Below are 17,789 nucleotides of genomic sequence, written 5' to 3' on the forward strand. Positions count from 1 at the left end.
GTTTGTGTCCCAATGATCTTAGGAGCTAAGTTGTCTGAGGCTTCATGCGTCTGTTAGGGTCACTCATGGCAAACAGATCCTAGGAGAGGAATCCGATAAAGTTCAGCCCTCAAATGGAAACAGTGTTCCCTCGCCCAGATGCGGGTCACTGGGGCCACCCCCTGGAACAAGGCCTGGAGGTGGAGCACGTTGGCAGGCTCCTGGTGGCCGGGCTTTCACCCACTGAGCCTGGCTGGGCACAGCCCAAAGAGAAAACATGGGTCCCTCTTATGGGCTCACCACTAGTGGGAGGGGCCAAAGGGGTCGACTGCAATGTGTGATGGGTGGTAGCCGAAAGTGGGGACTTTGGCAGTCTGATCACTGTCTACAGAAGCGGGCTCTCAGTACGTGGAATGTCACCTCTCTGGTGGGGAAGAAGCCCGAGTTGGTGTGTGAGGTTCAGACTAGATACAGTCAGACTCACCTCAACGCATGGCTCTGGTTGTGGAACCAGTTTCCTTGAGAGGAGCTGGACACTCTACCACTCTAGAGATGCCCCCATCGAGAGGCGCCAAGCAGAGGTGAGCATTCTAGTTGCTCCGCCATCTTGGTGTCTGTTTGTCGGAATTTACCCTGCTGAACGAGAGGGTAGCCTGTCTCCACCTACATGTGAGGGGACGGGCCCTGACTTGTCTATGCTTTTGCACCAAACAACATTTTAGACTACCTACCCATTTTGGAGTCCTTGGAGGAGGTGCTCCATCTAGTGACTCCCTCATTCTACTGGAGGAATTTAACGCTCATATGTGGGCGACGACAGTGAGACTTGGAGAGGTGTGGTGTGGATGAACAACCCCTATCTGAATTTGTGCAATGTTTTGTTATTGGACTTCTGTGCTTGTCATGGATTGTCCATAATGAACTCCATGTTCAGACATAAAAGTGCCCATATGTGCTCATAGGCCTAAGGCCGCAGCTCGATGATAGACTTTTCTGTCGTCTTATCTGATCTACGGCCGCATGTCTTTGACACTCAGGTGAAGAGAGGGGCAGAGCTGTCAACTGACCACTAGCTTTGATGGCAGGGGAGGATTGCGGTAAGACCCTGCAGGCCCAAAAGTATTGTGAGGGTCTGCTGGGAACATCTGGCTGAGTCTCCTTTCAGAAAAAGTTTCAATTCCCTCCTCCGACAAAACTTCAGAGCGAGCCATGTTCCGTGCTTCCACTCCACTGTCGACCAGAGTTGCGGTCGCAGGGTCGTCGATGCCTGTCGTGATGGACATCCCCAAATCCGCTTGTGGACTTTGACACCGACGGTTGGGGATAATGTCAAGCTGAAGAAAGAGTCATGTGGGGTCTTTATGGCCAGTGGGACTCCAGAGGCCGCTGAAGGGTACCGGCAGGTCAAGCAGAATGCAGTCCCGGTGGTCACAGAGGCAAAAATCTGAGCGTGGGAGGAATTTGGTTAGATCATGGAGCAAGACTTCCATACAGCTTTGAGGAGATTCTGCTCCACCATATGGAGCCTCAGGTTGGGAAAGCAGTGCGCTACCAATACTGTTCATATTGGAGATGGTGAGTTGCTATCCTCTACTCAGGACGTTGTGGATTGGTGGGTGGAAGACATCCTCAATCCCACCAGAACGTCTTCCAGTGAGGAAGCAGAGTCTGGGGACTTGGGCTGGGTTGGGCTCTGCAATCTCTGGTGCGGAGAACACTGAGGTGGTAAAAAAGCTGCTCAGTGGCAAGGCTCCAGGGGAAAATATAATCCGTCCAGAGTTCCTAAGGCTCTGGATATTGTAGGGTTGTGTTGGCTAATGGCTCTGCAATATCGCGTGGACATTGGTAGCAGTTCCACTGGATTGGAAGACTGGGGTGGCGGTCCCCCCATTTAAAAAGGGGGATCGCAGGATGTGTTCCAACTACAGAAAAATCACACTCCTGAGCCTACCTAGTTCTGTTCAGGGTTTATAGAGAGGAGGGTCCGGCGGATTGTTGAACCTCAGATTCAAGAGGAGGAATGTGGTTTTCATCCTGGCATAGTGAACTGAACGCAATTAGAATGTACTTTGTGAAATACCTTGAGATGGCTCTTGTTGAGAATTGGCACCTTTCAAATAACCTCAATTGAATCGTCTTTCCAACTGTAATATAACTTTTTTCCCTTTTATGTTACTGCACATTATTTCCCTAAATATACACCATATGTGAAGCAGACTGAACGTAAAAGACTTAAAGTTAAAGTAAAGGAAATGGAGCCAAGATAACTGCTGATCAACACACAATTCCACATATTAAGAAATGAAGATGTGTCTGAAGTTAGTTTTTATTCTTTTTGTAGATTTGTCAAAAACGCAAAATAAAAACTTACCCACAAAAGGCTTGTGTTCATGTTTCTTTCTTGGAACAAAAACAATGTGAGGTAAATATTCTTAAGGGAACAGAACATAAAAGAAACATTATTATACATCGGTGTAAAAGCACAATATTAATTCAGATAACCTGTGCGACACATACGGTAAGAAGATCACTAAGTTTAAGCAGATTTAGTATTTTAAACTGACTTCTGTAACTCTACAAAAGACGATGAGCTTACCAATGATGTCTATCTTTTCTGAAAAAAAAAAAAGCATATTATAATAGTTCAAGTATCATCAGTTAAATATCGACATAAGTATGAGCAAAGAAACTGAAACATACCTTCTGGAAAAACGGTTTTCATTTTCTGTGGAAATAAATGTGCAAATGTTCAATTCATAATGATGGAAACGATGAGTGGAGATCAAAAAAAGTTCAATGAATACAGAAAATACACATGGGTCATCACTTGCAAAATATAAATAAGTGTGGAGAATCAGTGCACATTATTAAATAGATTGCATCTGCCTTGCATAACCAGACTGTGGCCTTGCACATAGACACTTAGTGGAAATTGTTGGCAGGGACATTGTTATTTGTACAGTTTGTTCTTGGTCAGTGTGACCTGTATTTTTCACCTGAATACTGAAATGAAACATCTCTCCTTCAAGATAACGGAACATTTTTGTACACTGGAATGTTTTCACAGATGTGGTTATTTCACAAGAATCACCACATGCATGGTTTTGAGTCTAACCAAGATAATAGCTAAAAATGTATGTTACTGGTTAGAAAAATGCATTTGGTTAAAAACTATTACGTTTGCATAATTTAGACTACACTTACATCTATTGTTTTTTATTTTTAGATATGGATACACAAATAAGATTTTTCAGTCTTGCCAATCCCAAGTACCAATAAACGTTATTACACTACTGAAAATAAATGTATACATAGATTTTTATTATGCACTTAGGCTAATCCTTAGTTGGAATTAGCGATGGACTTACTGGTCATACTGAGGTAAAAATATGTGGTTTACATCATTTAGATCAGAGTAGACCACTTATGAGGGTACAGCTTTTTCAAGGACCCTGTAATAATTAGTTTTCAAGCCAAGACTCTCTCCATCAGACTTATTCAGCCCATGTGAGCCATGCCTAAATGTCTGCACTACCCATTCAGCTTCAATATCATTATTTAATTGGTTTCAATTGAAAAAAGGAAATAATCAACAAATGAAAAAGTGATGCTTTTCTAGTTTCTCAAGAAAAACTGTATTTTTTTGGACACTTTACTTTTCTGTTTCTGGTGCTGTGAAGCTTGGAGCATTTTTACTGCTATTTTTTAGCTTTTTTCACTTTTTGAGCATTTGTTATGGTGCATAACCACGGAAACAAATGGTTTACAATCGGTAGCAGCTGATTAACATTGGAAAGGCTGAAATAATACCTCAACTGAAGCAACAAATCCCAAATGAGCTAAAACGCAAGAAGCGTGGATGCAGAGCGGGAGCAAAACGGAGACAGAGAAAGAGGAAATTCAAACCATCTCTTCCATTGATCATAATGGGCAATGTGAGATCACTAGCCAACAAGATGGAGGAACTCCAAGCCCTTTCAAGGACTCAGCCAGAGTATCGGCAGTTTCGGAACTGCTGGAGGAGATAATGCAAAGAAGGATTCTCCAGAGAATCAAGAAAGTGATGGACAACCCTGAGCATTCTCTTCACAAGACTGTCCGACAACGGAAGAGTGTCTTCAGTCAGAGGCTCCTTCAGTTTGACTGCAACACTGACCGCTACTGGAGATCCTTCCTGCCAACAGCCATTGTAATATACAACAACTCTTTGATGACTTGATTATTATTATTCTGAGCTACTACAGCAATCAATTTCCCTCTGGGATTAATAAAGTATTTTTGAATTGAATTGAACTGGATTTTGTTTTTGAAGGTCTTGTTTTTTGTATTTTCACTTTTCATCTCAGTTCAAATATGGGGCACAGGACACCCGCCTACGAAAACCTAAAATTCATCTATCCATTTTCCTCCATGTATCCGGGAACAGGTCGCAGTGGCAGTTAGAAGTGTGAATCTTCACTTGTCTCCTGATTCGATTCGATTACGATTATTGGGTCAACGATTCAATTCGATTCGATATCCCGATGCATCACGATTATTTTATATTGATTTGTTTTCATCGATAAATAGAAGATGTCAGATAATTGCTTTTTATTTATTTATTTTTTTTTTATCAAAAATGTAAGTGACACAACCTGCCATCCCTCAAAATCTCTCCATTCACAACAGGTTAGGACAAAACATTTTAAACATTTAAGAAGATTTAACAAAGTAAAACATCTGTTTCCTCGTTCAACACCACGCCTCAGGCTGAGAAAAACACGCTTTGCAAAAACTCACAAAATCTAAAAAAGTACTGAAAACCTACAGGACACATAATGTAATAATAAAATACATAATGGGTTCATAAATGAGTGTTTAATGTCTCTGAGCAGCTCTAGAGTCAGATATTTATGCCACAGTTGAAGGGTGTCAGAAATAACACCAAATGAAAGGTTTGACTTCGTTTGTAATTTTATTTTAACCCAGTGGTTCATTTCTGAAATGTTGGAGAATGAATCAAGTTCTGTTTGATGCAGAAAATAATAAAACAAAGCAAATTCTACACTTCCAATACTATTTAAGATGTGTGTTTTATTCTTTCTGATAATAACACCAGCAGAAGGCTGTGGGCTGGATTAGGATTAAATTACCCAGCTGATGGATCTCCTTCACTAACCAGCTAACTACAAACCTTTCCACTAACCTGTCCTGTGGGACCCTCACCATGTAACCCTCATGTCCATGCTGTCTCTGGAGGAGTAGATAGGACACAAGATCTCCTGTAACCTAAAATGAACCAAAGCTTCCTCCCAGTTTCTCTTTAAACTGAATTTAACATCAGTTCATCATCATGAAACAAAAGAATAAAGTGGAACAAGAACTTCTATCTTCTATTTCTCTCTCCTTTTAACTTCTCCGTGTCCCTAAATAAAATAGACAGACGATCACGCTGCAGCCGCCGTCACTGACCCCGCCCCCTCCCCCAAGACCGGACCTCCCGACATCACAGCACTTGGTCGGACTGAGCGCTTCCAGGAGAAACAATAATTAAATTATGAAAATAATAATGCGTGTTTGGAGGAGCATCCTCCGATACTCTCTCTTGTGTGAGCAGACAGTGTCTCTCTCTCTCCTCGTCTCTCAGCTGCTGTGCGAGCGAGCGGAGCGCACCGCGGACAACCCGCTCAATTAACATAATTTACGGCCCAAATCCAACAGAACCAGTCAGGCTGATCCGGTTCCGGTTCAGACTCAGGTTACAACTGTAGCGCTCAGCCCTGCGGTACCACATTAAGGCGGAACCACTTAATAAATTTGGAGGACACTCACTCTTGACAGATTTGGATGCTGTGCTGGTGCCGCCGTTAAACAAAACTACATTCCACTATAATCGATTATGGCGTACTCTTCTACGATGCAGAATCGTTCATGTCCGCATCCCGATGCATCGATTATTTTCCTCAGCTATAGTGGCAGTAGCCTAAGCAGAGGCCCGGACTTCCCTCTCCCCAGCCACTTGGACCAGCTCCTCTGGGACAATTCCAAGGCGTTTTCTGGCCAGCCGAGAAACGCCAGCGTGTCCTAGGTCTTCCTTTAGGACCAGGGAGGCATTCAGGAGACATCCTAACTAGATGCCGAACCACATCAACTGGCTCCAGTCCTCGTTCTAATTTCTGACTTCTAATCCTCACAGCATTGATGCCTGAATGCTGGTGACAAGCCTTACAGACTAACACTCAGGTGGAGCATCAAAGTGTCTTTTAATGTCACGCCTGATACTTAAAACTTTGTTATTGTTTTTGAATGCTTTTTAATTCTGACCAGACACGGAGACAGAGGTGAAAGAGAAAGGAAGAAACAAAAGGTGGGGTGAGGAGGGTCCACAAAAATAAACAATAATGAACAAGAGTCTGCTTCTAGACCTGCAGAAAGAGAGAAGAAGAAAAAAAAAGGGACACAACAACTATACAACAAGATCAAGCTATCACTGCGTCAACTTGATGAAGAAATATATAAATCAACATTGTTTAACTGAACAATCACACGATAATAAATCACAGTGCATTAAGTGCCCACCATAGCCTTAAGACATGTGTTGAACTTGCCCAAGTCCATACTTATGAGAGCACCATGTGAGCACCTGTGTGTGTACACAAACTGTTTGTGCAAGGTTTCTCTCTAGGAGCGTCCAAAAGAGAGTGTGAGGGGCCACAAATCTGCCCCCTAAAGATGCGTAGGAGACGGAGGGAGCTCCAAGTCCCAGAGAACCAGGAGCTGCCCCAGAGCACAGGAACTCCAGGGAGAATGCGACCAGAAAAGCCCCCGTTCCCCTCGAGAGGCGCAGAGGGTCGCCCCGGAGGGCCACAACCAGCAGTCGGCAGAGTCCCGGGAGATATCGGCGGCAAGCCCACAGGCCCGCCCGCAGCCTCCCACCCCCTAGCCGGCCAAGCCCGGGACCCAGCGACCCGGGACCTAGGGGCATCCACCCCCGCCGGGGACCCAGCAGAGCCCAGGGACCCAGACCCCACCAGGCAGCCACCGGGATTGGTCAGGCAGATGCCAAAAATATTAAACTCCCTGACCTGGGAGCCATGACCCAGGCAGACCAAGGCAACGCACTCCACACCAGGTGTGGCAGGGAGAGGGGAGACGAAGATCTATATCATCAAAATAAGTCCCAGGAGAAGAGAGGAGTCAAAGGCCCCAGCTGACATATACAGTCATACACAAACACAGTCACACACTCACTCCCTCATGCACATATAACCCAAGACTTACAAAAATGCACGCCGGACACCCACTCGTGCTCCCCATACACACCCTATTCACTCTGGTCCCGGTACTGCTGCACATGGGGTACAACCATTACCGGTTCCCAGAGTTCAAACCTTTCTGCTGGGGTGCTGATGAGCAGGCTCCCCCGCCCAACGCTGAGCACAGCAACCCACCACCCTAGACCCCAACCAGATGGCCAGATCTCCCTCCTAGCCTCCAGCCCCAGGAAGCCAAGCGACAACAGAGGTGTGCTAAGACCCATAGTCTCCCTCTGCCTTCTCCAATATGGTGTTAGTGAGTGTTGATGAGGTGTATTCCATGACTGTGGTGAGCGGGCAGTGCGGGCATCGTCTGGCCTATGCCAGCTGATGCCACCACACCACCCCACTTGCACCCACAGCCCTCAGTGTCTAAGTGCAGTGTAAAATTGGAAGTGGGCACTGGCACTTAGGATGAGGCTGAGAAATCCCCCTGCCAAGTGCCACTGAATGTGCTCACTCCCAAGGCCCTAAGTGTGTAAAGGTGTGGAATGTCGTTATTTTGAATGGAAGTGTTTAAGGTGCAAATAAAATTGGGGGGCAGGTTGCCACAGGAATGCGGAAATGGGGTCCATACCCGCACTCCCTGATTTGTCCACCCCCCAAGGTCCTATGTGCATGTTTGTGTGATGATGTGAGGGAGCAGGAGGAGAGAAATGTGTGGGGATGGGAAGTGACAATTGACTATAATCAATTTCCCTCTGGGATTAATAAAGTATTTTTTAATTGAATTGAATTGAATGTCCTATTTTTTGGTGATTTTAACATCCATATCTGCTGTCCTGACAATGTGCTTGCTAAAGGTTTTTTGAATTTGCTAGATTCATTCAATCTAACTCAATGGGTATCATCCCCAACTCATGCCAGGGTTCACACCCTAGATCTGGTTCTCTCTTTTGGTCTCCCTGTCATGAACCTTGTGACTTTGCCTCCTGTGTTCTCTGACCACTCTCCTATACTCTGTGATGTTACGTTGCCAGGTCCTGTCCCTGTGTGTGAAGCTCCCGCTACTAGGTTCAGAGCCCTGGATGCAGAACCTATTTCAAAGTTTGTGGACTGTATGTCTGTAAGGTTAGAGACTGTTGAACAAAGATTTTCGATTTCTCCAGACCTGTTTTATCATATAAAAGCAGTTCTGAATTACATCTCAATCTGTGTGTTAATGAAACCAGGCTGCAGGGTTCAGAAAAAGGTCTGTGTGTAAAATGTGTGTGCATGACTTGACTCCTGATCTCCTGATGTCGTAAATAATGAGTGTGTTTCACTAATCTGCTATTCTTGGCAAATATATGTTGTAGTTTTAGCCTTTTACTGATCTCTATGGGAGTAGTCCAGGATGTGATAAGAGTTTCAGGGACACCCATGTCAGGAAATTGTTTATGGTTGACTTGAGCAGATCTCTGAGTTGGAGAAGAGGAAGGAGGGGGGAAGAAACCTCCCCCTGTATACTGATAACCAGAAGAAAGGACACCAAGCAAGAGACGCTGGGAGGAGTCTCAAGGCCGGAGAATGCTTCCAAGGCGGGAGTTGTCATGGAGACGAAGATGGGCCAGAAGGGGAGTTGTTGTGAAGCAATAAAAGAGGGGGGCCCAGTTGGTTAGGGTGGTTCTTGGGGAGTTGTGGTTGTTGTTCGGAGTCTGTACGAGTTCGGTGTTTTTGACCCGCTGCGTCGGGAATTTGGAATAATTTTTTACTTCATCATATAAAATAAAAACTTTTGTTCCTTCTTATAAGGAGCTTTAAAACGGATCTCCTGCCTGGGGTCTCCTTGGTGTCGCGTAAGCGCAGAAAGGTGAGTGCTGGTTACTTTAATCCCACTCCAAGAGGTTCATAACACTTAGTTTAGAGTCATTAACCTGAGCACTACATAAACTGCAGGTGACTAAGGTGTGTTTGGGTTTGAACAGACTCTTCCTTTGAGCTGCTAGTAGTGTGTGTGCCAGAATCTAAACCTAGGTTAATGGTGATCGCTGATCAGCTCATATTAGTGTGCAGGTCAACTGGATAATCACGCCCCCGCATAAATAGAAGTAAAAGTCAACCCTGAGACATAGTGTTTATTAAAGAGTCAGCTAGTTTGGGTAGATGGCTTGTAACAGAGACCTTTAACCCTGATCCATCTAACACTGAACACTATTCACAACACTTTGATTTACTTTGTAATCAGGTCCTGGACGTGGTTGCCCCTCTCAAACTTTGCAAGTCTAGGCCTAGGAGGGAGCCTTGGCTCTCTGATGTCACACGGGCTTGTAGGCGGGCGTGTAGATCCTATGAAAGAAAGTGGAAAAAGGATGGCCTACAGGTCTCGCGTGAGTTGTTCAGAGCATCTCTGGGTGCTTATCAGGATGCTGTGAGGGCTGCCAGAACGGCCTATTTTGCAGAAATCATCGAAACAAACCAAGAATATCAAGATTCTCTACAAAACACTAAACTCTGTTCTGGTGTATCAGGAGCCTAGCTCCATGTCTCCTACAGCTGCTGGAAACTCTGAAGATTTTCACAGATTCTTTGTTCATAAAGTATAAGGCATTAGAGCAGCTATTTCCGGTAACTTTATTGACACTGTTCCAGTTCCTCCATCACCACCCACCCTGAGCTCCCTCAATACTATTTCATACTCTGAGCTGAGTAAGCTTGTTGCGAGGCAGAAGCCATCTGGCTCTCCACTTGAAGTTCTGCCGCCTTGTCTCTGGAAGGCTGCCTTTCCGTGTCTTGGCCCATCACTTGGTCAAATTATCAATGGGAGCCTCAGCACAAGTGTGGTCCCAGCTGCTTTGAAAGCAGCAGTTGTTCGGCCGACCCTGAAGAAACCTAGTGCTGATGTATCTGTGATCGCAAATTACAGGCCTATCTCTACCCTGCCATTTACATCAAAACTGCTTGAGAAAGTCGTTTATCAGCAGCTGGTCTCACATTTAGCTGACTCTGATCTGTTTGAGGTTTTCCAATCAGGGTTCAGGTCTGGCCATAGCACGGAGTCAGCTCTACTGAGGGTCCTAAATGACATCTATCTATCACTAGATCAGGGTACATCTGTGGTGCTTCTGTTGTTAGATCTGATGGCAGCCTTTGACACAGTCAACCACGCAATTCTACTTGATCGCTTGGAACGATGGGTTGGGATCAAAGGGTCTGCTCTCGATTGGTTTAGATCGTATCTCCACAACAGGACATTCTGCGTTAAACTGGGTGATGTTTTTTCATCTTGGGAGGGGCACCGCTGGGGGGTCCCGCAGGGATCGATCGTTGGTCCTCTTTTGTTTGCCATTTATCTGCTTCCTCTGGGGTCAATCTTTCGTAAACATGGCCTATCATTCCATCTCTATGCTGACGATTGCCAGATTTACTCTCCATTGTGTCAGGAGAAAGGTCACTCTATCCAGTCCTTTGTGTCCTGTATTAACGAGGTGAAGTCTTGGCTAATGGCCAACGTTCTGCATCTGAATGAGGGAAAGACAGAGCTCATTGTTTTTCTTCCCAACAGCAGGAATGTGGGTCGTTATGTTGATCTTGGCCCTCTTTCTCCCTACTCAAAACCAGTTGTTACCAGTTTGGGGGTAAAAATTGATGCTGGACTTAAATTTGATGCTCACATCAACTCAGTGATCCGGTCCAGTTTCTTTCACCTGAGACGCCTTGCAAAAATCAAGCCTATGCTGTCGACAGCCCACCTGGAGCGGGTACTGCATGCATTTGTAATTTCTAGGCTTGATTACTGCAACTCTCTTTATTCAGGGTTGTGTCAGTCATCACTGTGTCGCCTACAGGTTGTGCAGAACAGTGCAGCCAGGTTCCTGACTGGGACCAGGAAACGGGACCACATCAGTCCGGTTCTGACCTCCCTGCACTGGCTTCCGGTTTGCTATCGTGCACAATTCAAAATCCTCATCTTTGTTTACAATTTCTTCCATGGTGGTGGTCCTCCCTATCTAGCCACACTCCTGAACAAACATTCCCCATCACGCGCTCTGCGCTCCTCTGCCTGCTCGCTGTGCCTTGTTCTAGGTGTTGTACTAGCGGAGACCGGGCTTTCTCAGTCCTAGCACCGTCACTCTGGAACCAGTTGCTACCCTCAGTTAGGCTGTCCCCATCTCTGCCAGTCTTTCAGAGTCGCATAAAAACCCACCTCCTCCGCTTGGCATTTCCTGAACATGTTTGATTCGGCCCTCTTTTACGTTGAATTTATTTCACAGTTTTCATTGGTTCACTCTATCCCTTGTTTTACCCACCTGTCCTGTAGTAGAATGTTTCACCTTTTTTTGTAATTTGTATTCTGTAATTTGAACTGCTTTTATTTTTGAAATGCTTTTATTTTTGATTTATTCACTATATTTGTACTTCTACTGTACCATGTTCAGCGCCTTGGGCTTCCTGGCAGGGTTGCAGAAGGCGCTTTATAAATAAAGCTTTGATTGATTGATTGATTGATTGATTGGGGATCGGGAGGAATGGCTGGTTGGGCTTAGCCCTCCAGGGAGCCAACACCCACTGGCCCCAATAGGCACCTCTGTTGTCAAAATGCCACCCAGAGCATGGAGACCCCAGCCCATCCTGCCAGGGCCCAAAGCAGCAGCATCACAGAGCTTCACGGAGTCCGAGGGCACCAACCCAGCCCCACCCCAGCATAATATCTACACCCATCCCTGCATGGACGGGGGCCTCACAGCATTCTTTAAGAGTTTCTACTTCTGCCTTCTTGTGGATGACCATTGCTTACGCACTTACCCGCTATCGGGGCACTAAGGCTCATGGGTCTCATTAACAGCATCACACCAATAGAGGTTTAACACAAGTACTTTTCCAGTGAATCATCAGTTCAACACAGCACCTTTAAAATATTTGATTTTTGTTTCCTATAACCCTACAAAGCATGAGTTATGTGACTTAAAAAATTCAGGCTGCAGTAACTGCACGGTTTTGTCAAATCAAAGGTACATTTATCTTGTTGTGGCCTCTTTTACATAATTTGGTGCTGGTTTTACAAAACTAAAGACCACATTGTTAACTATGCTGAATTGACTGATATATGTTTTATTATGAAGTCAACTATCTCAAAGAAATGGCATCATAGGTCAACTCTTATTAGAGTTGATAATCATTTCAAGAAAGTTTAAACTCTGATGCTCACCTGTAGATGTCCTGGAGAACTCATGTGTTTTTTAAATGAAAACATCACGCTAAACATAGAGCAGCAAACCTGAAACAAGAAAATATAACATCAATCCATTGGAGATGGAGATATTAAACTTGCCATTAATAGTGCATAATGTGGATCTAATTGCCTCATAACACTTCTCTCCTTGGGAATGAGACATTTGTTGACTTTATTTAAGTGCAATAAAAGTCTCGTCATCAACCACACTTTGCTGGTTTTAAAAGCACCTTGAGCTTCAACCCAATATGAAGACAAAGTCTTGATGGCATGCTAATCTATCTCATCTAAGTTCTATTTGAACCTCACAGCAACTTAACCACACAGGAAATTCACTTCACCTACATCTGCCTGCTGCAAGCACTTTTTGCCAAGAACCGCAAAGACATCACCAACAGCTACTGCATTGCATAACAACATCCACTGTGCTGCAGCATCCAGTTTGAAATCATTGCGGGTGACTGTTGGGTAATTTAATATTGCTCCTATATTACCTCAAAGAAAGTCAGAGCACACACAGAGGGATCAGATTCATAATTTGGTAAATTGTAAACAACCCTTAAACATACAACATCGAAATACTCTGCAAAGTGAAAATACTTTGCAGAGGATGAGAGAATCAAACACACCAGACACAACGGCAGTTTGCTCACACACCAGGCAAAGCCTTAGAGCTCCTTTTATTTAGGAAGACACACCCAGAAGTTTACAAAATTTCTTCAGCTGACCGGTAGCTTAATCAACATTCTTCAGAATCAGCTGACCGGGGTAACTTAATCAACACATATTGTTGGACCTTCATCTTGTCTCAGGAAGTTGGGTGATCACAGAGGCCATTCTTCACCACTCTAAAATGTGATCAAAGATTGATGACCTTTCATTTAAACAAATACTTATCATGTCCTGCAATGTTCTTTAGGCCTTAAAAAGGCACATTAAATACAGAAAATACATATCAGTGACACTTTGAAAGATGACTAAGAGTCACCACACCGCAGTGACAAGCAGGCAGGGTAGGCACCGTTTAACCTACACTCTGGAAAAAGTATTCTTCAACATAGGACCCCTTGTTTGATAACGGCTTGTGGCAGCCATTGATCTTATGAGTTCTTGGGAAGACGGCCATTGACACCTTGCACAAGGAGGGCAAGACACAACAGGTCATTACTAAAGAGGCTGGCTGTTCACAGAGCTGTGTCCATGCACATTAGTAGAGAAGTGAAGGGGAAGGAAAAGATGTGGTAGAAAAAGTGTACAAGAAATAGGGATAACTGCACGCTGGAGAGGCCTTGATTTGCTTGATAGGCCAAATGTGCAATTTCTAAATCACGTTGTGAACATTATGAACATGGTGAGAGTGAGACATTTGCTCTCACGTAAGCTGCATCAAGAATGGGCCTTTCAGACCATTCCGGTTGCTGTATTTATCCGACTCTACACAAGGGACAATTTGAAGGCTTTTAGACTGACCGCATAGCTGTCCCCTCTGTGAATGCAGATCTGGCTGAGGATGTAGAAAAGGATATTTTGGCGACTGAGATTGCTTTTGCGATCAGCAGTATGCAAAGTAGCAATATTTAGAAAAAGGATGCATTTTCACCTTCAACAGCAGACTGCCTTGTTTACAGACATCCGTTGCATTGAGTACGTGACACTGTTCATTGACCAGTAGCATGCGGAAATCGTTCGCAAGACAATGGTAGAACCCGCCCCACGGCCGAGAACCATCAATGGAGTGTTGTCGGGCTAAATAAATAATATATTATTTAGTCTTGCTTGCCAGGCTAGGACTGGACGGCTTTCCGGCAGAGTTCTTGAAGAATTTTTCTGGACTACTATCCCCATTGTTGTTGTTGGTCTTTAATGAGTCTTCTACTGTCTGGTTGCTTCCACCAACTTTGCATCTAACTGTTATTTCTCTATTTTTTGATAAAAAATTTTTTTAAAAAGACAACCTTAAGCTGTGGCTCCTGTTGAGGTCTAAAATGTTCGACGTTGACCTCCCCGAGTGATCATTCATTATAATTTGTACATATATGTTTCCTAATACACTTACGATAGATCATATGTCTCACTCCTGAAGACCGGTGTCACTTGTTAAACTTCTCGAGAAGGTCCTGGCCTGACGCCTTGAGATGAGGCTCCCTACAGTTGATTCAGTTCAGTTTTCTTCCCCTCTTCCCAACACCGTCTTGCCTGCTCTTTCATGCGTCCGACTATCTGGAGCACCTCTGCATTTTCTACTGGATTTATTTTTTCTTGTTTTTTTGACCATGGATCTTTTCAGCTGGTCTCCGAATGCAATTGATCAAAAATTCTCGCAAAGAATGGTGAAAGGTTCAATTACCTATCCTGACAAAACGGACTTGGCTGGCTATGTGCCCGATTCCTGGGGCAAGTGGAAGAACATGCAACTGTTGCTGCTGTCTGTGGAGGGCGTAGAGAATATGTATACAATTGGATTCAGGATAATCGGGTTTCTGTTGTTTGGAGCGGGATGATCTCTGGTGTATCACCAATAAGCTGTTTTTACAGGACCATAGTGTTTGCAAAACGGGATTTGCCGTGGCGCCCTGGGGAGGATAAAGGTGGTTTATAAGATCAGACTGTGGCGGTAATGTGGTGCAATAGTGGCAATTTTATAAAAGATTAGGTGATGGCGGCATGAAGGGGGTATGGGGGCGGTCTCTGCGCTGCCGCAGACTTCCGTTTATCTTGGACATAACTTGCTTTTTATTGCGATTGAAGCCGTGAACATTAAGTTTTGTTTTGTTAACAAGCAGCTCCTAAAGGGGTCTGCCCCATCAGTCCCTGTGCAGTCTCTGGTGATCTGAGCTTCAGCTCTTACAGAGGCTCATGGAGCGCTGCGGCGCTCCAGTTTGCCATCTCAGCTACTTTTGTTCAAAAAGCAAACCTTATTGCCGGTGTTTACTTTTATTTTCAATAAATTTGCCAGCCGGAGCTCAGCAATAACTCCCACGTCATCATGATATATGCCTCTGTTGCGCCAGGGAGCATACGACAGACCATTACCCAAATATAACTGCCAAGCGAGGCGGAACGAATGCCGCAAAATTCGCGCAACGCCATGCCGGCAGGGCGCGTTTATAGAAATACCATTGCGGTAATATTACGCTGATTTGCCAGCATGGTATGTCTTATAAAAGCACCTACCAAATTCAGAAGCTGTCAGATGAGCTGGGCAAGCTGCTTGACCTCTATGAAGGAATGTGTTGTGCTGTCAACACTCAAACATGCATTGCTCGAGCAAAATTGTAAACTGGATGCGGACCAGCAAAATGGCGGTGTCCGCAGTATGGATCGAAACTTGGAGAAGTTCTCATCTCGGCTTTGTGGAACATACCCCGTTTCGGCTGTATGAAGTCACCCTGCAGATCAAACGAGTTGTTCCATCAAGAAAGCTAATCCCAAAAGCCAGGCTCACTTTGAAAATCACAGCTTAATTTTCCCCATATCAGTTCTATGAACGAGGTTAACCCGAATCCCCTCTCATAAGCTATGGTAACACATGCTTGAGGACAAACCTGCTCTGAGGCAGGCTAGCAGCGACGCTTGTTGAATAGGTTTGGACAAGGAATGTAAGGTCACGTCCCCTTTTGCATTACCATCACTGTTAAATAGCATAATAACCTTTATTTTCTCTAAGTCTCAAATGGAAACTTCCAGACTGCAAGTTAACTCATATTTCTTAGTAACAGGCAGTGTTGGGAGTAACGTGGTAAAAAAGTAATTAATTACTTTAGTGCATTGCTTTTTGCTGTAATGTGGTAATGTAGGGCATTACAGGGAAACAAAATGGTAATATTTACTCGGTACAATTGTCAGTAATGCGGTAATTACAATGCATTTTTAAACCCAGAATCAAGATGCGTCTTAAAAATTCAAATTGCGGGAAGCCCAAAAATAGATCCAGTATCTGCATATATTACGTCATTTATGGACTCAGCTTTGCGGGCAGAGAGGACGCAGTGGTAACGGCCCACATACTCCAGCTGCGCCCTGCACGCGGCCGCTGTAACATTCACAAAATCGCTCCACCAAAACAAAATAATTCACTTGCTATCGTTCATATCGGCTCATATTCTCTGGTACTTTCTGTACTTTTCTGACGTGCTTTGCGTCAGCTGAGTTCATAATCTGTACCACGGTGATTTCAACTCATTGCTGCTGGAGCGCAGCGCATGTTAAAATCCCTTTGGCTGATTAGTTAGAAAGTAGAAAGTCTAGGAAACTGTTTTTCTGGAAGACTGAGAAAAGATGCAGCATGCAGGAAGGTGAGAGAGAGAAAGGGCAGGAAATGATTCAAATGAAATCAAGAAAACACAAGAAAAGTACTTGAAAAGAAAAAAAATAGGTACATTTATCCCCAATACAAATTTTTACCGGTGAAAAGCAATAATATACAAGCATTTAATATTTATACATGTGATAGAATCAGATCACCCTCAAAAGTCAGTCCCACATCCAGGGCCGTATCAAGGCATTTGGGGACCAAGGCTAAATTGGCTTGGAGCCCCCACCACCTCACTCCCTGCTCGGTTAATATAAGATGACAGCGTGCTGAGAGTACAGTTTTTTGTTTCTTTTATTTAATAAACAATCATTCTAAAAAACACTAGCTCAGACACCACATCACCTTCCACCCGATGTGTCATGAGTTCACTGGGCATCAGATTACCAAATTTATACTGAAGTTGTTTTGTTAAAAGTGACTTAGAGTAATGCAAAAGTAGTGTAATGCCTTACATTTTAAAATCAGTAATCTAGTAATGTAATTATTTCTTTAAAATGAGGATAGAAAGTAATAAATACTGCAATACAGTTTTGAAGTAACTTGCCCAACACTGGAACAAGTAAACAGGAAACAAGACTTTCCTGTTTTAACAGATATCATCACAGTTACACACCACACATGGTATTCTGTTTACTTCATGTAGAATGGTTGGTTTTCTCCATCATGTCATGTGGAGGTGGTTTTCTGTTTGAGTGCAGCCAATGCCCTGACAACTGCTTATGCAAAAGAACCTCTCTGTTAATAAAAAGTACTGCACGAGGAAGTGAGATTTGAGTGAGTGCACTCCTCTGCAAAGTAAAACTAACTTTGGCTCTAGCTGTCTTGATGGTTCGATCTGAGGTCGCGGGGATATTTAAAGCCCCAACAGTCAAATCTGGTCCACAGCGGTCGAAGAGCTTCAGCTTTATTTTTGGTGGCTAAATTATTATTAAATGTAGGTTTAATCTTTTAAATTAAGTTCTAGTTGGATTTACATCTAATCATTTTGAGGAATATTTTTGTATTTGATCTCCAATTACTGCCCGGACCATTTTATTCCACTTATGTT

At 44.0% G+C, this 17,789-nt stretch overlaps 1 protein-coding gene across 1 annotated transcript in view; it reads right to left on the reverse strand.

Moving 5' to 3' along the window:
- LOC107394807 (uncharacterized) overlaps positions 1–17,789 on the reverse strand; it is a 77,026-nt gene that overhangs the window by 40,540 nt on the left and 18,697 nt on the right. The window contains exons 2-5 of the mRNA XM_015973929.3: positions 12,403–12,471; positions 2,680–2,704; positions 2,576–2,593; positions 2,351–2,410 (exon numbers count right to left, since the gene is read on the reverse strand). Coding sequence (XP_015829415.3) covers positions 2,351–2,410; positions 2,576–2,593; positions 2,680–2,704; positions 12,403–12,471 — 172 coding nt within the window. The remainder of the gene's footprint in view (positions 1–2,350; positions 2,411–2,575; positions 2,594–2,679; positions 2,705–12,402; positions 12,472–17,789) is intronic.

This window comes from Nothobranchius furzeri, chromosome 19 (genome assembly GCF_043380555.1).
Source record: "Nothobranchius furzeri strain GRZ-AD chromosome 19, NfurGRZ-RIMD1, whole genome shotgun sequence".
NCBI lineage: Eukaryota > Metazoa > Chordata > Actinopteri > Cyprinodontiformes > Nothobranchiidae > Nothobranchius > Nothobranchius furzeri.